Source organism: Genypterus blacodes, unplaced genomic scaffold, assembly GCF_046128005.1.
Source record: "Genypterus blacodes isolate CSIRO-AG114 ecotype Tasmania unplaced genomic scaffold, CSIRO-AGI_Gbla_v1 ptg000133l_1, whole genome shotgun sequence".
Taxonomy (NCBI): Eukaryota; Metazoa; Chordata; class Actinopteri; order Ophidiiformes; family Ophidiidae; genus Genypterus; species Genypterus blacodes.
Genome location: NW_027466935.1, coordinates 2,855,246 through 2,882,246, shown reverse-complemented (window position 1 = coordinate 2,882,246; position 27,001 = coordinate 2,855,246). Strand labels below are relative to the sequence as shown.

Below are 27,001 nucleotides of genomic sequence, written 5' to 3'. Positions count from 1 at the left end.
GCAAATAAGTAGCTGCGCCATCCCAGGATCTCTTTGTTCTGTTCTGCCACCAGATGACATGAGACGTTGTTGGTTCCTGGCCTTCAGTACGATTCGCTCAGGCTGGTCTGGACTAAAGCCCCCCCCCCTCCTCCCCCTTCCTCCTCAGGACTCGTTTCAGGAAGATGGTTCAGTCCGTAGTTTGTTTGCAGTTTGAACAGGATCTGAACCAGCTGCAAGGCCTTCGGTTGAGCTGCCAATTGGTCGAGAACTAAAGAGGATCCATCACTGAAGGAATGGCTTTACAGCTGCATAATCGAGGTTCAAGGCTAGAAATGGGAAAAAATGGGATGTGGCCATTGCTGTAATGTGACCCTGCAGAATGTAAACAACATATATTGAGTATTGAGGAAGAAACATAACGAGGTCATCTAGGTGGAAAACAGCCAATCAGCTCTCTTATATGGACCAATACATGTTGAGATACCAACATATCTGTCTCACTCATCTGATATCCACTTTGAGTGTGTGTGATCAAACACAACATGCCAGCCTCTGAACGCAGCCCGGCTCTATGGTGGCCCATTCATCCATCAAACGCTCCCCTGTAGGTAGGAAGGCCAAGGTATGCTGGCTGCTGCTGTTAGCCTGTCACACACACACACACACATTCCTTTGCACGCTGCTAAAACGAGGGGCTCAGGTGTTTCTCCCCCTTTTGTGCTTTAACAAACAGGAGACAGAGGCAGAAAGTGAGTGAGCGAGACAGAAAGAGAAAGGGAGGGAGGGAGAGACGCCATGTTTTCCTTCTTCTGCCTGGGCGGTGAAACCTCATCCCGCTTTCATTCACTCAGTCATTGTGTCGCTCCTCCTTTTGTGGTTGTTCATGTGTGTGTGTGTGTGTGTGTTGCTGATGATGAGGCCCTCTCGCGCTGAAGAGGTCATCCAGCCGATACCCGACTCCCCTCCAACACACACGCACACACTTGCAGGCATCCTGAACTGTCCTCCTTTCCCTCGCTCACACACACACACACACACACACACACACACACACACACACACCTTTCTCTCTTCTTTGTTACCGTGGCGCCCGTCACCTCTCTGACACCTTAGCACAGATACACAGATACACACTGTTTTGTGATGTAACACATTCTTAAATGAAACACTAATGGATGCCCCGGCGTCACCTAGGTAACATAGATTGATACTGTTACTATGGATAGCAACAAGTCTGCAGACGCATTAATCGTCTAGTTATCTGTTCTCGTAAATCTGTTGTTATTGTACATAGAGAACATTCAGTGTTTAGATCATCAAACCATTAAGACATTATGATGGATGGATGGATCCTAATCTGAGCCTGAGAGCCCTGATATGATATCTGGAGCGCGTTTTGGAAATATTTACCAAAGGCAGAGAGCTGCGTCTGATGCGAGCGTCTCCCACACTGACGCGCCAACGTTTTTTACTGCCGCGGAAATTGATACGGCCGCCCGCGTTCCATGACTCAGGAGGAGGGAAGCCGAGCTGTAATGTCACAGACGTGTCAACACCGCAGAGGAACATCAGCAGAACATCAGGCAGAGATTTCGAGCAGAGATCTATCTATGACTACGGGGAAATGAGGCGGTCAGAGGAGTAGAAACTGGTATTACGTAAACCTGCATCAATCCTTTAAGGCTTTTAGCTCCATATTATGGTGTAGGCCTGAGCTCTGACTGCGCTGCTGACTCTAAGCTACACTCATTAACCTGCTGTACAGCACTAGAAGGTGTCTGCTGCGGTTATGAAAGGTGCGATTGGTCATAAGTGCTGTAGGTTCATTTAACTTCTGCCTTCTTAACAGTTAATCATCAATTCATCAATGAATTGTATATTGATGAGTGCTGGACTTGTTATTGTTTTCTTATTATACATCTTTGCTTTTCAGCTTATTAGGGACATTTTGACACAGTGCAATGCAATTTCAAGCCATCACACAAGTCAATCCTAAGTGTCAGATGTAGCAGTTGTTGTTGTTGTTGTTTTGGTTTGTCCGTAGCCTCGTTCCTGGTTTTCCTAAGGGAGATCTTGCATGCTGAACCCCTATAGAGGCCTCAGGGAACCTTTCATTTTGGGATGTACTGCACTCTCCTGTCCTGGCCTGAACCTTGGCCAAGTCTATACTCTAAGCCTGCGGGTTTAGACTTAATCCACCGTATGGAAAAATGGCCATAGAAAGTAAACACTGAGTGAAGCTGGTGTAAGTGTGAAGTGATGGAGGTCGATTAAGAAGAATCAGCTCATGTAGAATATACAGTAATTGATTGTGTCCTAGGCACTTTGCCATTGAGCAGCTGTGTGTGTGCGTGCGTGTGCGTGTGTGTGCATGTGTCTGCATTCATAGCTCACTGATGAGGCCCACTGCAGAAGGGAAGAAGCTGGATTTGTTGCGTGAGGTTTTGGTCCTGATGGACCTCAGCCTCCTGCCAGAGGGGAGGGCTACAAACAGATTGTGTACAGGGTGGTAACCATGGACACAATTGTAATTTTTTGTGAAATTCTTATATTTTGGTTAATCTAAGAGCTAGAGCTTTAAAAATCTACAGGACACGAGGATCATTTTCTGTAAGTTTGGGGCAAATTAAATTTTTGGTCCAATTTTCCCGAATGACAGTGTAACCATGGACCAAATTGTTTGTTTTAAAAAAAGCCCATATCTTGGTTAATTAAGGTTTTCTCAGGAAAAACGGTTCTAAAAGGATACGTTAAGTAACACTAGTGGCACTTGAAACGCTCCCTGGTGGTGTGCCAGAGATGAATCATTTAAATTTAATGAAGAATGTTTGATTTGAAACTAATCCTAATCCTGTTTCCATCCCAGTTGTTTCTGAGGTGTGATGCCTCCTTCATGCACGCATTTGCAATCGTCCGGTTTCCTAAACATTCGTCGCACATGTCCTTTTGTTGTCTCTTTTTCTTTTAGTGCGTGTTTCTATTTTGTCCACCCAGCCGCAAGACAATAACAAACTGATGGCTAAGTGGTCTGGGGAGATGTTTCAATAAACAGTTTCTGTTTCTCTGAACTTGGTGATGCCTCTGTCATAATGACACGTATAGACGACGAGGGCGAGAGAGAGAGATAGAGTCACACATACTGTAGAGAGAGAGAGAGAGAGAGGGGGAGAGCGAGAGACTGCTACATTAAGCAGCCTCTCTCCTCTCTCCTCCTCTCTCGTCCCATCATCCCTGCCTTTCAACAATTTACATCCAGCGGTTGAGCAGCAGCTGGACAATAAAAGCGTCTTAAAAGGACACACTCCCCTCAGTGTTTACGTTCCGCAGCCCCGGGCGGGGAAGAGCCTGAACAGTAAAGAGGTCGGCTGCGTTCGCTTGCCAGCCAGGTTAGTGTGTGTCCACATTTATCTCTTAGCCATCCCAGTCAAAAAGGACTTTAGGACAGTCGCAAGCTGTGTGTGTCCTGGCTCTGGGGGCTTTTAAGACGCTGCCGCGGTACAGCAAACAACCTCTTAAGATGATCAGATTAGACGTCCTGAAAGGAGACGTGGCCGAGACCCACCATGACAGAGGTCTATCTTCCTTACCCAGAATGCACCACTGGATTCATTGATGCACTTCAACCTTATCTCATTTGATGGGGACGTTTATGTCATCATAGCAAAGCACATAACGGAGTGTGTAAAGGTATTAGCAGCATGCGTGGTGTCATGGAGCTGAAACAAGGCTGAGAGTCCAGGTTTGTGTCGTAGAAAAGGGAAGTGTGTAGTTGAATGTTTTTATAAACTGTGGTCAAAGTTCATCACAGCCGTGTTGTTGTTGATCCTAACAGGCGCCGAGTGTTTACGAGTCTTTAACGAGACTTTGGCTTGTAAAGATACATTTCTCACGCTTTGTTCCTTTGCTGATTTTCTAGCGTATACGTTTGTGTGTTGTTTTTAAAATTTATGATAAAAAAAATTGTAGAAAAGATGTAAACACAACTGGCCTCATAACACACACAAGTATACACACACACACACAACAGATCTTCATCTGCGGTGGGAGACCCATGTGCAAATCTCTCCAATCACACAGTTTCATCTGCACGCCTTTCAACAAGGATTACTTCATGTACACATATCTCTCTCTCTCTCTCTCTCTCTCTCTCTCTCTCTCTCTCTCTCTCTCTCGCCCGCTCGCTGTGGCTTCGCGGTGCCGGGGGATTCTGAGGTTGGTCGCTGTCACAGAATCGGTCGCACAAATCCTTTGCCGCGTTCATTCAGAGAGCGTCTTGCTGTAAACACTGTGGTTGCCATAGTGGTGAGTTGGGGACGCGATCCAAAGACATATGCCACTTGGACTCCACAGATGCATTGTCTCAGGCGGGGGGGGTCACCATCACATTCTTGTATAACACAAAGGGGATTTCCGTCGTCGTTTGAATGCTGTGTATTTTGAAAGTAACCTGTCTGCTCGCCCTCATGCTCCTCCGACCGTCTTTTCTTCTCACATACGTGCACATGCATGCTCGGCCCGCCTCATCAAACACACTATCCACACCATCAAACACATTCAGGAGCATCCACTCACCAAAACACACTTCGCATAAATAATTAAACGCCCCCCTCCTCATCAAATTGCACGCAAGGCCACAAGAGGAGGAGGCGGAGGAGTAGTAGGAGGAGGGATGGAGGCGTATTGTGGCTGGAACATGCTGGTTCTCCCTCAGCACTCTGGGTAAATACTGGCAGTGTGACAACAGAGCAGCTTGAGCTGAGGAGGCTGTCACCTAAACGCTTATTATCACTCCTAACATCTCTGCGCCGTCTCTCCGTCTCGCTGAACACACACACACACGCGCACACACACACACACACACACACACAACGCAGATACGTACAAGCTTTCTTTCTCCACAGATCACTGTGCATGATCGATACTCTGCGGGAAATAAATGGGATAAAGATGAGAAAATATCATACACACACATATGCTTTTTGTAGTGTGTGTGTGAGTGTGTGTGTGTGAGAGAGAGAGAGAGAGAGCGTAGCAGCATGTGCACTTGATTTTGACTCTTCTCAGGATAAGGCCTCTTGATTTGTCTCGGTGACATATTCGTCCTTTGTGTTTCAGATCAATCTGATTCAGGAATGAGTCTGAAACATATATATCCATGACTTTATGTATTCCATCAAGTAAGATGTAGATAAGACCCGGGATAGAATCAGGCTGAGTAAGCAGAATTTGCACTGTAGAGTCAAATGTTATCCTGCATGTAGATTATCTTGAAACTAAACAGATTATGTCAAATTGCTGCTGAAATCTGCTAAATTCCTCCACGTTACATTTTCACGTCATCCATGTTGGATTGCGTCAACAAATGCTGCTTCGAATTGGAACAAAGTTTGTAGTCCAGTCCTATATGAGCTGGATTCAAAGAAAAATCCAGTTTCGGGCTTTTAAACTTGAATTTGTGATGTTTTATAGCTTAAATGAAGACTTCAAATGAATCCTTTACATGTCCGGTAAAGTTGTTTGTTTTTTTGGTAAGGGATGGTTTTTATCATGTAGTAAGTGGCCCCACACACACTCACACACACACAGCGTCCTTGACAATTTCTCATCCCTTTTATCTGTCACTATCTCCCCCATCTCTGCTCTTCTGTGGCAGTGACAGCTCTCTCTCAGATGTGCTGCAGGCTGAGAGCAGATAACGCTCCGTCTGAGTGCTACTTGTTACGGGATGAAGCCGCCCTCATCGCTCACACATGCGATCCCCCGTCCCCATAAATCTATCTACGCTCTCATCTGTAGGCCACCACCTCCCCGCCCCCACCCCGTCTTCTAAGTACCTCAAAGTCGCTGATGAATGGCAATCAAGTGGCGTTTGTAGGTGCAAATATCACGGAAAAGTTGATATTTACATTTCAGCCATTGTCGCCGCCCTCATGGCAGACTCATGCGATGCCATTATGGGGCTTGCAGGGCTACAGAGGTGCCGTGTCCGTTCCTTTGATGAGGGAGGGTTTCATGTCTAACCTTCGCACACACACACACACACACACTCACATGTGTTGCAGGGTGGTGTTTGGAACCATCTTGTTTTCGTGTTTGCCTTGCACGCTTCAGCTGCATTTCATCTCTATTTTAGGCATTAAAGTGCCCCCTCGGTATCTGGACGCGGCCTGCATTGTTTTGTGTTTGGATCTCAGCAGGCGGCCTTGTCACGCTGTTTAAGCCCTCCGCTTTCATCACTCGTGTACAAAATAGCTCTTAACTTGAGTGCTGCGGACGTCACTTTCCCGTGACCTCTGTGTTCTTCTATTGAAAAGTGTGATTCCCTTTATTTTGTAGGTTTTTTTCGCTGACTTACGCTGCTGGACCTCGATCGTTTCGCCTCATTGGTCGGGTTTGCGGCCTCTTCTCGTCCCTCCGGCCTTAACGCTTTGAATCTGGTTTACGTTTAGAATCCCAAGTCATTTTCATTACATTATCTAGGCGTTTGCGTGTAAATACAGAAGACAGAATTGAAGTATTAACTGCGGTTGACCTCGGGGGGCCTTTCGCTAACTTGTTTACCAAAAACGAAGTGGCACCTGTTAGCCAGCAAAGCAACAACACCTCCAGGCCAAAGATCTGGTGTGAATCCAGCTTTATTAGGGATGAAAATGTTCCATGATAAACAATAAGGGGGAAAAACATTCACATTACATTCCATCCATCTCCCCGATACAATGTACAACTCCAAAGCCCCGTCAGACAAAACAAACAAGACGCCGCTTTACAAAAATATTCTCCTGCAGAGGAAGAAAAAGGGGGGAGGCGGTGTGTTTATGTCTACATCCTATGATTTGATTATTACCCCGATAAATGACACAAAAAATGTTAAACGTGTTAAATTGTTGTGCTGTTATCCTCAATGTAACTCTCCCAAATATAAAACAACCTTGACAGTTACACACTTTCAAACAAAACAAAGCAAACTGAGGTCAGAATGAAACGTGAACACAGAATGTAAGGCGAGGGATTGGGGTTTACGTCACAGGTGATTGGTTGGAAAGCCTGTTTAGATTCTGATCTGTGAGGTGATTGGTCAGATGGTCCTACGGAAAGCGATTGGTCGTTTTTTTTTAAAGCGGAGGTAGGAGAGTTGTCATGGTGAATGTATCTGTGTGGGGGTCTGCAGGGTCTCCGTCCTGTGTACAGTACTTATAGAATAAGAGCGAGCGAGTTGAACCGTGGCTTTGTCCCCGCCCCCTTGGTCTGAACTGTCGGTGCTGCGCTGGAAAGTCTTTCCCAATGAGTGAGTGAGTTTAAAACAAAAAAACAACAATTTGAAGGTTCTAAATGTTTGCTGGAGGAGTTTAACAGTCACGTACGGTTCTATTGCTGTTTGACAGACTGGTTAACATCTGGCGTTTCCTGAAGGCGGCGATCCTTCATTTGGCTGTAGAGCGTTAAACACAAACTACTAATTTAGGCCACGTTCACGTTACTGTAACATCTTCACCGCTGTCTCGCAGGGTGAGGATGATGATGGCGGTGATGATGAGTCACACCTGGATCAAAAACTGCCGTCAAATCCGCGGGGCTCTCAGGGAGTGTTTGCCTGAGCGGAGCGGCTTTTACGGGGATTAGAACACATCTGGGCGCTTGGGCTTTATAGGTCAGGTGTGTTTGTGCTGAGGACGGCCAGTGGATCTCTAACAGGTTTTGAATCCACGTGTGATCTCTGCACTGTAAGCTGCAGGGGAGTTAGGTCTCTCACACACACACACACACACACACACACACACACACACACACACACACACACACACACACACACACACACACACACACACACACACACACACACACACACACACACACACACACACACACACACACACACACACACACACACACACACACACACACACACACACACACACACACACAGGGGGAAAGAAAAAAGCAAGAGTAGATTTTCAATTATGTTCTAAATCGCCGCTTCACATGTATTCTCTTCTTCTATGGTGCTTATTAGGCCAAATACAAAAATGTCTCTACGGTATAAAACTGCAATAGAAGGAACTTTGTTTCACTATTCGGCTTTTTTCTTTACTTGTACACAAAAGGAAGGCATTAGGAGGAACAACGCACTTAAGTTTGGCAAAAGCATCTCTATGACAAAGGGAGGAACGTTAGTGCTACATCAGCAGTTCTTCAATTTTTGACTCATGTCTAAAGTGTGTAACCATTCAATATCTAACATAATCATTCTTCATTCATCTCCATTTGATTGTTTTACATTAACAGCGTAGGCACATGCTCCTATTCAATGCAGCCTCCCCCCTTTTAATGTCTATAAATAAAAGAAGCGTTAACTAAGTACTTAAGGAGAACCGAACATTGAACATTCAAATGCTAAAGATGCATCGGGAGCTAATCTGCATTAAGACGCTCCGACTGCATCAAATGTAGCGTTTCTTTTATTTATAGACCTTGGGGAGGATTTGCCTTTTACCTCAGACATTATCTTTGTCCCTTTGGCCGAGTCACAAGCGGACAAAGATGATCTTCATATTGGGATTCTCTGGGTCGGGGGGGTCGTGCCTCATCGTCTTCTTCCCTCTCTGCTCTGCTCCTTTGTCTAACGCGGTCGACGGCGTTAGAGCTCCTGGGCCTCGCGCACTTTCGATTGCAGGGCATCGCACGTCTTCTTGGCGTCGCCGAGCAACATGGCCGTGTTGGGCTTGTAGAAGATGGGGTTGTCGACGGCTGCGTAGCCGACACCCAGGGAGCGTTTCATCACAATCACCTGGAGCAGAAAGAGGACAAACGTCAGCTTTGCACTATTTTGCTTTAATTATACCAACCGCCGCTAAAGTGAAACCAGAACGTCGCACTTTGCGTTCCTCCGCAACCTGTGTGTGTTGACGACGCATCGCTGCAGGTGCTGAGAGGAAGTTGGAACGGTTGGCGCGGCGGCGGCATCGGGACAAACTAATCAGGACCAATCAGAGGCCTCAGTTTGCTTTTTTCCTCTGGTCTTTCCAATCCACAGCCCACACACACACGCACGCACAGAGGCCAGTGGGCGGCGCCGTCGGCTCAGTTTGGGTTTGAACACAGATCTTGTGTGTGTGGGTCTCTTTGCACACAGGTTAGGGGACTATAGGACTCAAACTAAATCTCTTATAGACTCGTGTATTTATTGCTCATAGCCGTTAATTAATGAAAGCCTGGCTAATTAGTAACATATCCATTAACATTTATAGTTTGCCAATCATTAGAAATCTCTGAAGCAATTAAACAGAGAGCACCGTTAACCTTAATACAAAGTTAAGAAGCTATTTTCTTTCGTTCTAAATTTGCCTCCACCTGAATGTGAGACCTGCTCAGTTTTGATCTTCATTAGTAGACGCACGGTGCCTGTATTGAAGGCCTTGATGTAACACCTGTGCCACCGCGGCCAACGCTCTCAGGCCAGATGTGGCCGAAACCAGCTGCTGCACCCTTTAACTCCCTCTTAACCCTTAGCACAGACGCTCGCACACGCAAAGGGAATACAAACGGGTTATTGGAATGGATTTGCGTTATTGAATCTGCATGTGTTCATGTCGGTTCACTCGCGCCTGCGTGCGTGCGTGCGTGCGTGCGTGCGTGCGTGCGTGCGTGCGTGTAGTAGTAGTAGTAGTAGTAGGCTGTCCTCTATGATTTCCCGAGGGAACGAGTGTGGAAACTAGTGGGAGTTTTGTATAAATCCCAGATCTTGGAGCGATGCCAGCGCGATGCTCCAAATGTCATCATTCCACAGCGACACAGTCACCGCTAATGGGATCAGGATGGGACTGCACCTGGGACGCTAACAATCTGTTTTTATGTGAGCGAGATCAAGTGTGTGTGTGTGTGTATGTTTGCCTTTAAGTCTCCCAATAGAGGCCTCTCTCTTTAAGTTGTAGATCAGAGACAGCGCTGAGCCGTAAGATGTCTTCCTATAGGACGTGTAACCGCTCTGCTGCTCTTCAGAGCTGAGAAGCTTTACAAGGTCGAGCACCAGTTGAGACAAAGTGACCGCTGAACTCGGCGTGTCAACAGAGGATGATGCTTAATGACAGAATTTCCACGCTCACATTAGTTTAGTTGAGAGGATGAGTAAGAGCGAGAGAGAGAGAGAACAATCTGCTGCGCTGTGTGCATGACAAAGCAGAGTAAAGACAGAGCAGAGACGAAACGACCTTCACCGACAACTGGAAACGAAGTTGCAGCCCCGAGCTGCGACGCAGAGCAGCAGTGACCTTGGGGGCGGAGGCTGTGGCACTCTGAAGCCGTGTTACTTACACGATGTGATAGCCCTGTCGTTCTCAAATTAGCCCCACAGTTCTCAAGTTAAACCACTGGCAGGCCGGGCACCGCGGGGCCAGGATGAAATGTCCCGTCTGCTCAGTGGAAAAGTTGGTCCACGTGCAACCGGAGGAGCAGCAGACGACCGCAGAGGCGCTGCTTTTAATCTGCTCGGCCGGCGAGTAGCGGTTACAATCAGGGTCAGATGGCTGGAGCTCACTTGGATCAATTGGTTGAATCAAAACGGGTGAATGAGGATAGAGATTCAATCGGGGGCGTGGAACTGAAAGGCTCTGCATGTCTTTGCTTCATGGTTTATGTCGCTACGGGCGTCTTATTAGAAAGTAGTTCTCAGAAAGACCAAACCATATGACTTTTAACCACTTTAATACTTGATGATACTGATGATCTCGTCATTAAGTAGTAAATGTCCTACCTGCTTTGACTTCCAGACCTCCAGCACCGGCATACCGGCGATGATGGAGTTGGGATCTTCCTGGGATGCAGAGTTCACCGTGTCGTTGGCGCCAATCACCAGAACCAGGTCAGTGTCTGTTTGGACACAGAGTAACTGCTTATTAAAAACACCTGCTGTATCCATGACTGGGTTCAAGTCCCAACAGCTGAGACCGTCCTGTATTCTTATAAATGGGGTAATATTGGATCATCTTCATGGTAGAAATGACTGTGACCGTGTTCGATAGCACTCTCAGGATATTTCCCCTTATCGGAGCAGGAACAGCATGACTAGAACTAACAACATTAAGTATGGCCGCATTCCATCCCACGTGCTGATGTACCTGAATGGAATTCAGCCATACGTAATGTTGTTACCTCAGTGTGTCCACTTTCACATCAGTCTTATTTATTGAGCTTGTAAAGAAGAAATGTAGAAAAATAAAAAATCTGCTTGTGTTTTCCATGTTTTTAGCCAAAATGAAAAAGGAATCCTGTGTTTCCCTTAAACCTGAGGCGGAACTGCCAGGGGTGGACTGGACAAAGGGAAAGGTAAGACTTTTCCTCCTAAGTATCAACCGGAGTTCAGCTGTATGTTGATGTGATTGACACAGGAAGGCTTGGAGAGGCTTTACACAGGTATGGTTTCAATAAAGCTGCAGGGATTTGACAGGTGAATGATTACATTAAGTGTCATAAATTTGAGTTCACAGAGTGAAATGATGTCACTTGAATGAGCTCATTAGGTGTAATAATTTATTACCAGTTCATTTGTCATCATTTTATGGATGCTGTACACCCGACCAGATCAGGGAGTGGGAGTGGTGTTCCACAGGGATCTATCCTCGGCCCGTACCCCCTTGTTATTTCATGCACGTTGTATGAAGAGAGGAGAGATTCATCTCTTTCAGGGCTCTGGACGCTCATTCTCCTGCAGCCAGACATTGAAGTATCGCCTCATTCATTTACCTGAGGCGGTACTTATTCATATCGCTCCTCTTCCGGTCCCGAGCCCCGACCCCCCCCTAGGGGTCGCGCCCCCCACTTTGGGAACCACTGCCTTAAGGTCTAACCAGAAGTTATCTAAGCATAGTGAGAGGGATTCATAGACGACGAGGCTTAAAATCTATCTAGTAAGTTTGTTTAAAGTAGAACATAAACAATAGAAACAGACTTCTAGACCTTTGTGTTTGGACTTTGATCGAATGATGTAATAAAGATGACAAACTGTATCTGTTAGCTGAAAAGAGCCATGAACTACACTTTTTGTTTTTAACTGTAAGCCACAGCAAACCCACACATGCAGGGGCAGTCATGGTGTAAAGCAGGAAGCGATGGTCCTTACCAGGGAAGTCATCATTAATCTCCTCCATTTCAAGGACAATGTCATACGGGACACCGGCCTCAGCCAGCAGCACATTGAGCTGTCCAGGCATACGGCCAGCCACGGGATGAATTCCAAACCTGCGGGAACAAAATACCCATTACTGATGAATTCTTCAACACGGTCAGTCCCTTCACACCTGCTGCTCCTCCACCACAGAGAACTACAGTGATTCAAAGAATGTGACAACCTTTTCCCTAATTTCTTTTTTTGGTTAAGTTTCTTCTATCCTGTGTTAACATTGTGCAGGTGTCAGAGAGTTTTGGATCTGGATGTAGAATAGCAGACAGACAGAAGTATAGAGAGGGAAGTTGAGAGAGAAGTTGAGGGTCTGTGTGTCGTCAGACTATAAACACGCACACGCACACATCCTGCCGCACCTTTCAACCTTATTTGTCGTGCGTCTGCATGCCTGTGCGAGTGTGTATACACGGCTCTCAAACTCAATTAGCCATGTCATGTAATGGGGGGCGAGGAAATGAACAGCAGCCACTGGATTGTTGTGGCAGGGATCCTCTCCCACGTGACCAAGCGCCGTACGGAGCTCCATTTCTATTTGCCGGGCACAGAATGCAGATGGCCGGCCGCCTCTGGGATCGATTAGTGTTTACAGTTTTTCCATGCCGTATGCTTGTTCGTCGCAACACAGGGAAGACGTAGGAGCTTCACTGTCTGAGATAGAGGAGGACGTGAGCGTGTCGTGTTTACAAACTTTACACCGACGCATAGAGGAAGGCATTAGCGTAGAATACAAACAGAACAAAAGATGAGGGTACAGGGGGGGTTCTCCCTTTTTCTCTGACCACCCACTTCCCTGTAATCAAGTACAAATGCTCTAAGCAGCAGCAGCTGCAGCAGCCAGGATCAAACGACTGAGGCACGACAATTACACAAGCTTCCTCTCCACCATGTCCTTCCCCTCATCTCTAGCCTCCTTTTCTCATCGCGGCTTTGTAATCTCATCGATGAAACGTTCTGTTATTCCTACGCAGATGGACACAGATTCCCTCTCTGTGCTTCGTGTGGGATTAGTGTGTGTGTCTTCCCCTTTACCTGACGTTCTTGCCGGCTCCCTGCAGCGTCTTCACCAGCTCGGCGATGGGGTACTGAGCCTTTGCGGCACAGAGTCCATAACCTGAAACCGGAACAATGGAAGGTAAGTCGATCTTTAACCTCAACAGTATGAAGACCATCCGAGAATATGACATAAGAATTTATACCAGTCAGGAGTTGATCTTGGCATGGAAAACACATTTGTGATCCTGCATAGTGCAAGCTGACAGGTGTGTGTGGAGAAATGACCCCTCAACAAAACACCTTTAATTGAATTTGCCCCGCCGAGGTGTCCTTGAGCTCTGTCCTGTTAGTGACCCTGCACTTTAACCTCACGCCCCGCCCCCGCTCACACTTTGATAAGGTTTTATGATGCTAATGTGCTAATGCTGCCGTGAGAGCGTCTTGAGTAGGTGTAGCGGCTAAATACTAAACATGTGAGACCCGGCTGGCTTCAAAAGAATTCCGCTAGAAGTGATTTGAACTGTTGGGGACGTGACAGATAAAGGCCTGTTTGTGGGTCTGCTAGTAAGAGTTCAATCAGTTATACAGCATTAAGTCATAAATCCCTCATTCCATGCGTCAACAAAGTCATTTCATCTGAATGTCTGAAGGATTCCTGACCTGTGGGATGGACGCATACATTTATAAGGAAGTTGCTGAGGAGATTTGTTTGGATTTCTTACAGATCTCATTTGAATTGCTTGATAATTATTACAACAACCGGTCAGAAATTGCTTCTAACAGAGAGCGCTACACGAAAAATAGTTAAAGTCGTACTATCCAGCCTGACTGTTTAATGGTTTTCACTTTGTCTCCCCCTCTCCTCTCTGGAGTTTCTCCTCTAAGGAAAACAAGTGGAGCCAGAGCAGAGATGGGCCAGGCTAAGCCAAGAAAGCAGTCTTGTTTATCAGACATCGTCTCAGCCATTTCCACAGATGTCAATCACGCAAAGTGACTGTGACGGCTCCAATTAGGGAGAATGGTCAAAATGGAAACAAGGGCAGTGATTGAGAGCCGGTTGGGTAACGACACCGGCTCACTGCTGGCTACTAGGCCAGAGACATAAATAAAACACGTTGGCTGTTAAGTGTTCTGAAAGTGATGTGGTCAGGGTTAGGAAAATATAACCTACATACAGAGATATGAGGTTGTATCTTTTAAATGTATTATTGTGCTTGGCGTCTCAGTTTATGGACGCCTATAAAAACAATAAACACGGTTTTATTGACGTTTCGTAAAATAGTTGCCACATGACTCCAGACACAAGTGTCTTACATCAAATACACTATTGCACCCTGTTCAAAATGCCACTCTAACACACTTGCTCATGCTTAGACACGCAGGTGAACCCCGATTCAAAGTGGATTCGTTTGTAAGCCGTTTTACAAAAGTGCAGCAAAAATCCATTAATTTCCCCCGACCTCATCTCTCCTTCCAGTCCCTACTTTGTGTGGTCTGTTCTTGGTCTCAGCTGTCAGATGTGTTTCTCTCTGCCACACCAAAGTGATAAAGATGCATTCAGCCACAGGATCGCCAACAGTCATCGTCGCTTCTGTTCACTTCTCAAACCATGTGACCGCTTTAAATTCTCAATTTTCTCTGCAGCTGCCATTTCCAAGTAGCAGTTTCCTCTAAAGACTCAGCTTTTGTATATAGGCACAGCGCTCTCCGACTGTAATCACCAATTTGCAGGCTGGATGGCGTTAGTCTGTGTTTACGTGTACCCACGCGTGCAACAACGCCGTGGAACTCTGACTCATCCGCCAACAGTCTGGAGCGGCGAGGAGTGGAAGTCGGCCGGCCACACAATGTGGATTTCGGGGACGATCCAACTCCGGCTCAAAGTATTGATAAACACGTACGGAAAGAATATGAAAATAATAAAAGCGTCCAGCTGGAAGAGGGGCTGGATCCCACGCTGTAAGTCTGAAAACGGGACGAGAGGCCAATCTTGAACAAAACATTTGAGCCGCCGACAAAATCCCACCGTGCCCCCATTCCCTCTAATTTTCCCTTGACCTGGCGTATGTATACACTGCACTGTAGAATGTCTATTTACTGGGGATTGACGACCACACAGAGACCTGAACGTGTGTGTGTATGTGCACGTGTGTGTGTGTGTGGCCACTCTACCACGACTAGTCAATTAGCCTTGCAAAATGGTGATGTAACATGGGTCAAGAAAAGGTTAAATAAACAGAACACACACTTTGCTAACACTGAAGAAGAGTGACTGGCAGAATCAAAGTGCCATGTTGTTCAAGACCTTTGAAGTGTGTGTATGCGTGTGTGAGAATTTCCTTATATATCAGGTCTGCATTGTCACACACAGGCATGCTTACTGAAATGTGTTGGGCTGAATTGTGTGCGTGTGTGTGTGTCTTACCTGGAACGATGATTATGTTGTGGGCATCTTTAACCATCTCCACTGTCTGGTCCACGTTGACCTCTGTGTGTGTCCCGGTGATCTCCATGGGCTTCCCTGTGCCGGTTGAAGACGTGCCGTAGCCTCCCAGGATCACGTTAGCCAGCGAGCGATTCATGGCCTGAGAGGGGAACAAGAAGGGCAGTTTATACTCTTTCCTTTCCTTTGACCTAATTCTGTTCCACGGTTTGTTTCCCACCATAAAAATATGGAATTATTTCCCAAAAAGCTGTCATTGTGACCTGAGGCTTTATTCTGAACTGGGACTGTGCTATCTTGCTGTAATGGCAAAGTTATAGTAGAGTCCCTCCTAGTGGACAAGAGGTGAACAACCGCAAAAAGCACTGAGCGATAAAACTTCAAATTAAGAGTTTAGCTAGTGACAAAAACTAACAGCGATGAGGAAACCTGGCGTCAGAGTTTATACACACAGTATTTCACATCATCGCTGCTGAGTCATGACTTCTATACGATCTTGTGGCATGTATGCGTCTTTCAATTCAGATTGTGCTTCACTCACCACACACATGATGTAGGACAAAATGGCTCCGGATGATCCGATGAGGGCGCCTACGATGGTCAGCAGGTTGTTATTGAGCAGGAAGCCTTCAGCGCACAGGGCCCAGCCGGAGTAGCTGTTCAGCACCGTGATCACCACCGGCATGTCGGCGCCGCCAATAGCTGCCGTCAAAGTTACACCCTGAAGGAGGGAGAAGGCAGGAAAAGGGTTATGCGTCACATTATGTGCTACTACACACTCTCTCACTCTCTCACATACACACACACACCGTACCATGACAGCGGAGAGAGCAGAGACAGATCCTAGACAGGTGATGCCGGTGGTGAAGCTTGGATCCAGCATGTAGGGGATCATACCGCCAACACAACCTGCCATAAGGCTGGCGTTGAGAGCGTGGCGACCAGGAAGCATCAAGGGGGAGCTACTGAGCATACCTGCGTGACGAAGAAAGGGGAGGAAAAGTTTGAGGTGTCGGCTACTGCGAGGACAGAGGGGGATACAATTACAAACAAACCTCTGCATTTATCATTCAACTTTTACTCTCACACTGAGCAAGGCATAAAAAGAAAATAGCAAATTTCAAGATTTTATAGCCTTAGGATGAAATATTTATCATTGGAGACTTTGAAGTTGGTGACTGAACGAGATGATTTAAGCTGAGGCAAACATGCAATTACAGGGTGGCTGCCAGGACGGAGGCCAGCATGAACCTGATGAACTGGGCTTCTCCCTCAGCAGGACCTCCACATGCTGTAACCGGGCCAGGGCCGATAGTAAATACTACAAGTCAATATGAGCGCTTTCTCCTCGCTGATAGATACAACTAAGCTTACACACCTCGTTTAAAATGTGGTTTTGTGGAATTGATTTTGATACGCGCACTAACCATATTAAAGAGATACATGCACCACAGGGGAGACGATTTAGAGTTTCCAATTCACCTGACCTGTTCATCTTTGAACCAAAGACCTTCTTGCTGTGAGGCAGCACTAGACAGAGGCGATTTCAAACGCTTTCTCACCTTGCAGCTTGCCGTAAGCCACCAGCGAGCCACTGAACGTTATCCCGCCGATGTATGTGCCGAGGTACGCCACGATCTTGGTGAGGTTTGCCGCGGGGTCTGTGGCGAAGTGGGGGTACTCGATCATATACTCCGCCACGCAGGTGAGCACGGCGGCCAGACCCACCAGGCTGTGGAAGGCTGCGACCAGCTGGGGCAGGTCAGTGATCTGGATCTTCTTGGCGATGGCCAGGCCTGGAAAGACGGGGACAGGGAATGAAGAAGTGTCCACCAAAACAATACCCACAAGACCACACATACCACTAGAAAATGCCAAACACAATGGATAGTGGCCTCTATACTCACTATAAACATGAAATCCAGAGTCCACAGTATATTTACATACATTACTGGTGAACAATAATACTGACAATTCAGGGAAACGTGTAATCAGGGATTAGCCAGATAAGGAAAGATGTGTTCTCTCTTTACAAATTTGTTTCTACATTTGAGAAATGCAAATGCCAGAAATGTAAATATTTCACTTGAGCTGCATTTACAGTTCAAGCCTTTAAACCAGTCCAGCCCCCGAAGACCCACAGGTAAATAAAATACAAATTCACTCACACAAACAGATTACATGCACACACTCTTGGATTACTTCTGGGAAGTGGGTCCCTCTGAGACACCAGGTGCTCAGGAGATTTGGGAAAATTCCATGTTTGTGAGTTGGTCTGGAACCTGCCTGTGTGTGTGTGTTTGTGTGTTTTCTGCAGGGAATGCATAGTTTAGTCTAGGCCTCAACTCTGTTACTGGAACAATTAGCATTTAAATTACCAAGCTGACCTGACTGTGGACATGTGTGAGCGGGACTGAGCGAAAGAGAGAGAGAGAGAGAGAGAGAGAGAGAGAGTCATCCATGATGCTGACCACTTGTGAAGACCTCCTGTATCTGCCTGGCTGAGTCATGTTGTTTCATGTAAATGCCAAAAAGGCTCAGCACACCTGCTACTTAATTTGTCCAAGCTTGTAATACATACACAGATACACACTCACCATGCAGAACCTTTGTACACACATCCACCTCCCTGAAGCCCTTCAATGTCCACACCATCCGACACCACAGTGACACAGCTATTATAATGAAAGGTCGGGGGAAACGGACCTCTTCTTCACTGAATCACTGCTGTGAACACACACGGACTCACCGGCGGTGCCGCCTACGGCCATGGCGGCGCTCATCTGACTCAAGAGCTCGGGACTCGGCTTGAGGGCACCCAGGGTGGCGGCGATACCTCCCGCTACTCCCATCATGCCCAGGGCGTTACCCAGGCGCGCGGTGCTCTGGTTGGAAAGTCCAGCCAGGGCGCCAACGCAGCACAAACCTGAGCCCAGGTACATCATCTGGAGAAGAGGAAGCACAATGGAGAAGGAGTTAACTGTGAGTTCAGTTGAATAAAGATGGAGACATTCGAGTAAAACTAATTTGACTGCTGAGGAAGAAGAAAAAAACAAATATTTGCAGTGGAAAATTAATCCTTTTTTTATACATACTTTGAGGGACAAATCTGGGCATTTATCAGTGAAGCATCAGTCATAACAACAAAAAGAATAAGTCTTGTTTGTATAAAAAGAGAGAGAGAGAGAGAGAAGGAAAACGGAATAATAAACAAAAAAGAAAATTCCAAACTGATTTAGAGGGATTGGCCCTGGACAACAACTTGGAAAAGGAAGAGGACATTGTGAGACTGCTCGGCCAATTTCTGCATAATCATGGGCTGGTTTGCACAAATTCTGAGGACACGAGATAGAATGTTTGGTATGAAACTACATACAAAGTCGCAATTTTAATCTACAGGGCGGACACAGACGCGTTACCGACTTTCTGTCACACCTGTTCGATGTTGTATCCGGCGTGCAGGGCAGCAGCGTAGCCGCCGACGAAGACACCGGTGGGTAGCATGTAGAGGTAGTTGTACTCTGGAGGATCAGTGGGGCGCTTGAACATGTCCAACATCTTCTTTGTCACCAGGAAACCACCTGGGTGAGCGCAAGGGAAAGGACATGGACTTAACAGGGGTACAAAACCAGATTTATAGAGTGATTTACAAAGTGCTTCACAGAGCAGAGGGAATGGCGTTGCAAAAAGAACTTTGTGAAACAAGTGGGGGGGGAAAAGGAGCGTTAGGGGAAAGGGAACAGAAAGTCGGGAAGCCCCGTAGCTGAAAGAAATGTGGAAGATCTATTTTTAGTCAGCAGGTGTTTTAAGGCCAATAGCTGGAAATGTGGCCAACCCCAATAACCAATGTTAGGAATTTAATGAGTCTACTTTATGTCAGTGTAAATATTTCAAGTAGGAAACCTCAGAAAAGTATCAAACCGAGACCAGACAGTGTCTCACTGCTTTACTGGGGGGGGGGGGGGGGGGAGGAGATCGCGTTACTACTGGTATGTCTCTCTTTTTCCTCTCGGGATGCACGCGTGGGCATGTGCGAGGCCGTCTGCACACACAGGTGATCCAGAGGCGAGCACCTGCTCCTATCCAGCACACGGCAAACTGTCCTGTGCCGAGAACACACGAGTGAGGACAACCTGACGGCCAGAAACACAGACCCATCTGGATCGATGTCATCTTCATCTACGGGAATGTTAATGTTAATGTTAATATGAAAAATATTGGGTTTTATTCTACCCCTTTTCTTACCACAATGGGAGCACTGGCACTATATTTAGAAACGCTGCACATTCAGCAACACTGGTGGAGTCGTGAGGCCTGAAAGACTTCAGAGAGAGACAACCTGGTCGTAGAACAGATCTGGTGCTGTGCTGTGACGTATCCTGGATCTCCACAGTTGAGGTCTTCACAAGTTCACTGGATCCAAATTATCTATGGTCTAATTGGATACGTGTGCTTTTTTTCTATGACTTTTGGTGTTCTCTCTCTCTCTCTGTTTTGGGTGTTCTTGGGGTCAAACCCATGTTGGATCAGATCTAATTATCCTCTTGTCTGTTTTGGATTAGTTCTGACTTTCCTTGGGTACCTTCTGGGCCGAGGGCTCTTATTAATGAGTTTATGCAAGACGGTTACAGGTCACTTTTTTCGTGTTGGGTCGAGTCATAATGAGCTCTACTGTATAACTGAAGTGGACTCGCCACGGGGATTCTAGTAAAGCCTGGACAGGATTATCTTTTTTTAATGGTTTTTGAGGTTAACTTGGTGATTTGGACAAATTCAGACTGAACTGCTTTCATGTCTCTTTGTACGATGGATTTTATGAAGCAGAATGCAATTTCAGAAACAAGAGGCCCGGGTGCAGAAATCCAGGTGGGAGAGAAACCGAAACATCTCGACAGCATTCAGCAGCCCAGGTGTTTTCCATGGCTCACCACAGCTTGTGACTGTGGGCACGGAGGTAACAAGAAGCTGTGGCCGTGACCTGCTCCTCAAAACACACACACACACAAGTCTACAAATTTCTGGGGCTGTTTTATTGGAGCTAAATTCCACTATTGTGTTTCTTCCCGTTTCATGGAATATTCCTTCTATTCCTAAGGGCTCATGGGTACTGCGGTTGACCACTTAGAAATGTGCGTGTTGGAACCATGGTGAACATCAAAAATGAAATGAAACAACAGTTAGGAAACTAGGTATTGCTTTTAGGAATGTGGTATTTCTGCATGCCTCCATTAAGGGAAAAAGTTAAGGGAGATCTAGGAAACTAAAAAGTGGTTTTACACACTAACACACACTTCTCAGTCTTTGCACAGACATTTGGCTGAACATCTTGACTTCACCCGACCTTAACTATGAAGTCGCTCGCATCAAAGTCCGAGTGTAGCTGTGATTTAATGTGACACATTAAAAGTGGAACACTGGCCGGCCCTTGAAGCACACCGTGTTATTTGGGACCATTAAGCAGCAATGAGCATTGTAAAGGCTGCTGAGTTTAAAGGGCAGAGATCCCCTTATTGCACAACTGATATAAACACTTCAATCTTCAGCTTAGGTGGATGCTTTATTGGCTGGAGCTTGCTGTAACTGGCGTGGAACAGTACGAGACGTCTGCGTGCCGCTGACTCACCGGCAATGTTGACTGAGGAGATGAAGGCGGCGAGCACAGCCAGGGTCTGGGCGGCGGTTGCCGGGGCATAGCCGCCTCCCATCAGGGACAGGCCACCCACAGCCGTCAGACCTGTGCAACACGGAAAGTTCAGTAAGTGCCAACGTCAGCACGACATGGGACAACAACAAAACACTTTGATAATCAAGTTACAAAGAAACTTCACAACATAGATTCTCAATAGCACTTAGATTTGGTTGCTTTATTTCATTTTTCCCCACACCCTGCTTGTGCAGTTTAATCAGCACACCTATTCTTCCACGTCGGACACAGAAGGAGCAGGATAGATGAAGTGAAGGACAGGGGGTGTTTACTAAAAGATGCTCAGGAAATCTTGATAACATCAGGCCTGTAATGACTTACAGGCAGTGAGATGCTCCTGCGTGCCTGCATTCAGGAAGCCCTGAATATGGGCACAAATTAGGTCAACTAGCAGGTAGCGTGTGTGTGTATGTGCGTGTTCATACTTTGTCAATAAACTTTTCAGACAGCATCTCTCTTTTCTTAACAAAACTCAAACACAAACTCCTCAAATATGGCTGGTGATGTTTTCTGTTAATTCATCAGTGTGCGTGATTGGAGAGCTGATCATTCAGGCTGACAAGGAGGAAACGCTAAAGCCAAGAATGTATCAAAGAATTTCTAGCAAAAGAAAAACAAACAGGTACAATTACACTATTATGGCGGAGATCAAAGCTACACCTGGCTACTAAAACCTGCACATTAGCCAGAAAGAAAGCCAATAGCCATCACTCAGACACACACACACACACACACACACTGAGGTGGATGTGTCTCTGACAAACATCAGCTACCAGGCTGTGGGCACAGTGTGAATGTGTGTAATCGTGAATCAGTGATCTCAAGTAGATTAAAGCCTTTCTATCAGACACCACATGTAAAGATGTGCTTCAATGACCTACTGGATAAAAAGACTGAAGTTAAGATGACCCAGCGCTCACACTCACCATTTGTAACATTATAATCTTCCCATGAAGCATATCCTTAATTCTAACCCGAAATTCCAAAAGGATTCCCTAATGTCTCTGCGTGTGTGTGTGTGTGTGTGAGTGTGAGGGCTTGTCTTTGTAATGTCTGGCACGACTGCTGAATTCTGCTGGTTCGAATGTTTCCGTGACCAGAGTCGGCCTGCGACAGGAATAGTAGATGTAATGAGGCCGCGGCAAACACGCAGGGGAAAATACCTGGACAGGGAAAGGAAAGGACATGAGGACAGGCGGAGGACAGACAAAGGGCAGAGAGAAGGGGAGCAGACATGGAGAGGAGAGAGGAAAACCTCCAAATGAACCTAAATGTGATGTTATAAATAGCTGCATATTCATTTCGAACATTTGAGATCTGGGAGCCTTGGTTTATGAAACACAATACGTTTCCTGTCAACAGAGGTGCAGATAGTGGGAAGGAGGTGGGAAGGAGACGGGGAGATGCAGAGAAATGACGGCGTGAAGATGAGAATGTGAAAATAGGCTGTAGGTGCTGTAACTAGTAAAGTTTTTTTCTTTTTTAAAGGAAGTGAAAACTGTCTGTGGTAATTGTTCCCCAGCAGCCGACCTCTGATGTCTGGCTGCTGGGATGAGAAGAAAAAAGGAGCGCACACACTCCTGGCGACCAAAGATCACCGACGGTGTGTGACTTCCTACCCCAGTGTGGGTCCGAGGGTGATCAAAGCCGCGAGAACACACACACAGGCACCTACCCCTGTAACCTCTTAACCCCTTTGTGTTAAGTAGCAGCTGACAATAAAAAGGGACAATCTTATAAAGTTTTTTACGTTGTCCCAATGGGAAAACTTCAAAAAAGCAACATAGCTACAAGAAAACATGTTTACAAAATAACAATAATACTTCTGAATCCAACAGAATCACACATAGAAGTGAAAGAGGACTGACCTGAGATGGCGTTGGTGACGGACATGAGTGGGGAGTGCAGAGCGGACGTCACCCCCCACACCGTGTGGTAGCCCACGATGCCGGCAAGGCCAAAGATGGTGACCATCTGGGGGAACGCGGCGTTGGGAGCCGAGAGGCCCAGAGCCAGCAGGGTGCCAAAACCTGACACATGGAGAAACACGTTTGGATAAAAGTTAATAATCTTAATTATGATCGTATGTAAAAGGTAGAGGATTGAAATTTAGTACAGAGAATTCAGTTCATGCATAAATTCAACTTTTATTTAACCTAGCCCTTAAAATGGTATTGAAAAAAGGTATTGTAAATCAAAGTACTGGTTTTGACACAAGAATTTACATTTTTCTCACAATACCAAGCACAATGTACCAGTATACCTGTGTATCTGTTATAAACACTGATAATCTAGTGTAGAATCATGGCTGAGACATGTTTTTAGAAGATGTCTGCTTAGTAGAGCTACTAGTAATAAAGCACCTAACCGTAGTAGCAGTGTGGGGGGGTTAAGTAGCAAACTACCAGAGCACCTAAACAATGTGTGAAGCACATAAACTGCATGTGGTGCACTTACATGCAGCGGTGTGTGGCACCATGGGAACCACTCGCTACAGCACTACTTCAAACACACACACAGCATGAGGCCTTTTTTTACAATGCAAACTTCCTGACACTAACAGGGTGTCTGTGTATGTGTGTGTGTGTGGGAGTGTGTGCATGTAACACTTCTCGCCTTTGGTGCACATTCCGGCGCCGACTTAAAAACACAGATTATTAACCTGTCCTTCACCTCAACGCCAACCTCGTCTCCCTAAAGAGCTGAGGTGGAGCATTGACGTGGACGCAGAGACCTTCACGCCTGGTCTCTGTTCAGGGACGCGGCGTGTGTGTGTTAGATTGATCCCCGTGACTGACCTCCTGTGTACATGCCGGCAGTGGTGAGCCTGGCCTGGAAGGGGGAGACCTGCGCCGCCTTCTCTGCCGCCAGCTCCTGGACACTCTTCATTTTAGGAGGAGCTGCGACGGGCACATTGTTGGGTTGGGGAGCCGGGAACAGATTATTTCCATTCTGCAGGTGATGATAAAGAGAGTGAGGAGGGAGGCTTCTAATGAATCTTACCGAAGCCATCTGCACAAGCCAGCATCAACAGTATCGGATAGTATTGGCCCTGCGTGCTGGGAGCGAGTATGCGTTGTGCAAAGAGAGTAAATAATGGTGAAAAGGTTGTGGCAGTGGGAAGTCACATTCATTATGTCAGCAATATCAAATGACACACTGTGTACTAAGAGCTAATTTATTCTCTTTTATTCCGATTACCTGGAGATTTACAACTAGCTCTTTAGTGTAAGGAGATCTATGTCATATTAGAATACACTGTCAAGATCAAAGTAAGTAAACTAATGGTTCCTATAGTAAATAATATCTGGATTTCAGCAATGTTAATGGAATATCCTGTGTGTGATCATATCTGGAATTGAGTCATTACCTTAACACGATTAACAAAGCTTTAGATTTAGGTAGAGAAAAGCAAAAATATTCATCTGAAAGACTAAAAAGAAAGCTACTCTACAAACAAACTCCAAACTCCAAAAAAGAAACATCAGATTTGCTTTACACCTAGAATTTAAATTACAATTTACAATTACAATTTGAATAGCACATGGTCTGTGTCTGTGTGAGTCTACGGACTACACAATGACACAACACAGCAGGTCCCCATTTCTAGCAGAGAAACAAATGCAGGTAATTAATGACAAACCCTGTGACGCAAAATGTTTATTGGCAACCTGGTGAGAAGGAAATCAAATTTGTCAACAAGGAGCCGTTCCTAGAACCTCAAGAACACTGATGTTTTATATTAAAGCCATCAGAGGTCTCCAAAAATAACTGCGTGTGGGTGTGAGAGACAAATTATAATTTAAATAGTGTCGGTGATGCTGTTCATATTTCGGCCAAATGATTACATTGCACCTTCTTTGGTCTTGGTGCCTGGTATTGAATCTTTATTGGTGCCTTTTTTTGACACATAAGTTGCAATGAGACCGTAACAGAAAAGAGGGAGGACACAAGGTCTTAGGCTGACATCTAGTGGCCATGACAGGCACCTGCAGGGGAAGTCTGACCTCACTCACTGTATCAACTGAACATTTTGAACGGAACCTCTTAAGGCGCCTGCGTTTGACATCGTACCTGCATGACAACGGATCCCCTGACGACATGATCCATGGTCCCGTAGTCAAACTCCTCCTTGACGTTGAGGAAGAAGTTCTCATTGTCGGGGCTGATCGCTCGGATCAACTTAGTGATGTTGTTGGAGTACAGAGTGCTGGACTGGGTGGGCAAACGGCTGGGCAGGTCTGTGTAGCCGATATGGGTCACTCCCTTTGAGACAAAAAAAAGCCCTGGCGTAAGTTAAAGCTGCACGATTCATCCGACTATAATCTTGATTCACGCGTCCACAGGTGCCGCCGTTTTCTGTACACTAACCTTGTGCACCGTCAGCTCTCCGGGTACGGTGGTCTGAATGTTTCCTCCGGCTTCAGACGCCAAGTCCACCACCACAGAGCCATCTTTCATGCTCTCTACCATCGGTGTGGTGATCAGGATAGGTGCCCGCTTACCTACAATGTTTATGTGGAAGAAAGAACATAAACAAACATGCGTCACCAGCCAGTGAGAAGCACAAGGACTGTGTGTTTCTCAATTTAGCATATGAGAGAATGAAAGAGAGGTAGAAGCCTTCATGTAATAGAGTAACAAACAATGTGTGTGTCTATTCCTACTTGCATACCAGGGATGAGAGCGGTGCTGATGACGATGTCCACTTCCTGACACTGCTTGGCGAACAGCTTCATCTCGGCTTCTATGAACTCCTTCGACATGACCTTGGCGTAGCCTCCCTGGCCTTCACCCGACTCCTTGAAGTCCACCTCCAGCGGCTCGGCTCCCAGAGACTTGAACTGCTCCAACGCCTCAGCTCTGGCAGGAAGGAGAAGAGTCAGAGGTGTTTCCTTGGCAGTTTATGTTGTTACAGTATTTATCCAGCATTTCTTTCCAAATAAATAAAATTCCTCAAAAGCAGTATTCTGTGACTTTGTTTGAAAATCTGAAACCTACCTGGTGTCAAAGCCTCTGACGATGGCTCCCATGGCTCTGGCAGAACCAGCTGCTGCCAAACCAGCAACCCCTCCTCCAATGATCAGCACCTGTTAACAAACATACACACACATTTGATAACAGTCTGTGATAGCCAATACAGTTTTGCGTGTTTAAAAGAACAACTGATCACACACGCCTACAACACACCTTTGCTGGTGGCACTTTTCCGGCTGCTGTGATCTGTCCGGTGAAAAAGCGACCGAAGTTGTTCGCTGCCAGAACCACGGCCTTGTACCTGAACACAAAGAGAGGAGGTGTGAGGAGAAACAGAGATGGAAATGAGCTACGCTTCCCCATGTTCATCTCCTCCCTTCTTCTTTTCAGCATCAGCCTTTGTGTATGTCGGTACCCACCCTGCAATGTTTGCCATGGAGCTCAGTGCATCGTAACCCTGGGCGATGGTGACTCGGGGCACCTGGTCCATAGCCACGACGGTGGCCTTTTTCTGGGACAGCATGTCCATAAGCTCTGGGTTCTGAGCCGGGTAGATGAAACTGATCAAAGTCGCCGCATCCTTCATCAGATCAATCTCGTGGAGTCCCAATGAATCGTTGAAAACGGGGGCGCGTACCTGGAAGCAGAGAGGTTGGTGGAGAATTTGTTGCGAGAGGAAGAAGATGGAGCCAGAATGTTTTATTGTATGTATGTCTTCATCTTCAGA

At 46.3% G+C, this 27,001-nt stretch overlaps 1 protein-coding gene across 2 annotated transcripts in view; it reads right to left on the bottom strand.

Moving 5' to 3' along the window:
• nnt (nicotinamide nucleotide transhydrogenase) overlaps window positions 1-27,001 on the bottom strand; it is a 264,273-nt gene that overhangs the window by 232,471 nt on the left and 4,801 nt on the right. The window contains exons 4-22 of one of the 2 annotated variants that reach the window (XR_012964904.1): window positions 26,694-26,911; window positions 26,488-26,575; window positions 26,299-26,387; window positions 25,973-26,160; window positions 25,669-25,802; window positions 25,372-25,563; window positions 24,096-24,249; window positions 23,166-23,327; window positions 21,217-21,327; window positions 19,029-19,174; window positions 18,343-18,538; window positions 17,156-17,389; window positions 16,408-16,568; window positions 16,135-16,314; window positions 15,576-15,735; window positions 13,187-13,268; window positions 12,095-12,213; window positions 10,730-10,845; window positions 7,895-8,767 (exon numbers count right to left, since the gene is read on the bottom strand). Coding sequence is in view for 1 of the 2 variants with exons in the window: in XM_076164131.1 (XP_076020246.1) it covers window positions 8,618-8,767; window positions 10,730-10,845; window positions 12,095-12,213; window positions 13,187-13,268; window positions 15,576-15,735; window positions 16,135-16,314; window positions 16,408-16,568; window positions 17,156-17,389; window positions 18,343-18,538; window positions 19,029-19,174; window positions 21,217-21,327; window positions 23,166-23,327; window positions 24,096-24,249; window positions 25,372-25,563; window positions 25,669-25,802; window positions 25,973-26,160; window positions 26,299-26,387; window positions 26,488-26,575; window positions 26,694-26,911 (2,880 nt within the window). In the remaining variant the exon portion in view is untranslated. Of the gene's footprint in view, window positions 1-7,035; window positions 8,768-10,729; window positions 10,846-12,094; window positions 12,214-13,186; window positions 13,269-15,575; window positions 15,736-16,134; window positions 16,315-16,407; window positions 16,569-17,155; window positions 17,390-18,342; window positions 18,539-19,028; window positions 19,175-21,216; window positions 21,328-23,165; window positions 23,328-24,095; window positions 24,250-25,371; window positions 25,564-25,668; window positions 25,803-25,972; window positions 26,161-26,298; window positions 26,388-26,487; window positions 26,576-26,693; window positions 26,912-27,001 lie in introns of those variants that run through there. The other variant, XM_076164131.1, reaches the window with a different exon arrangement.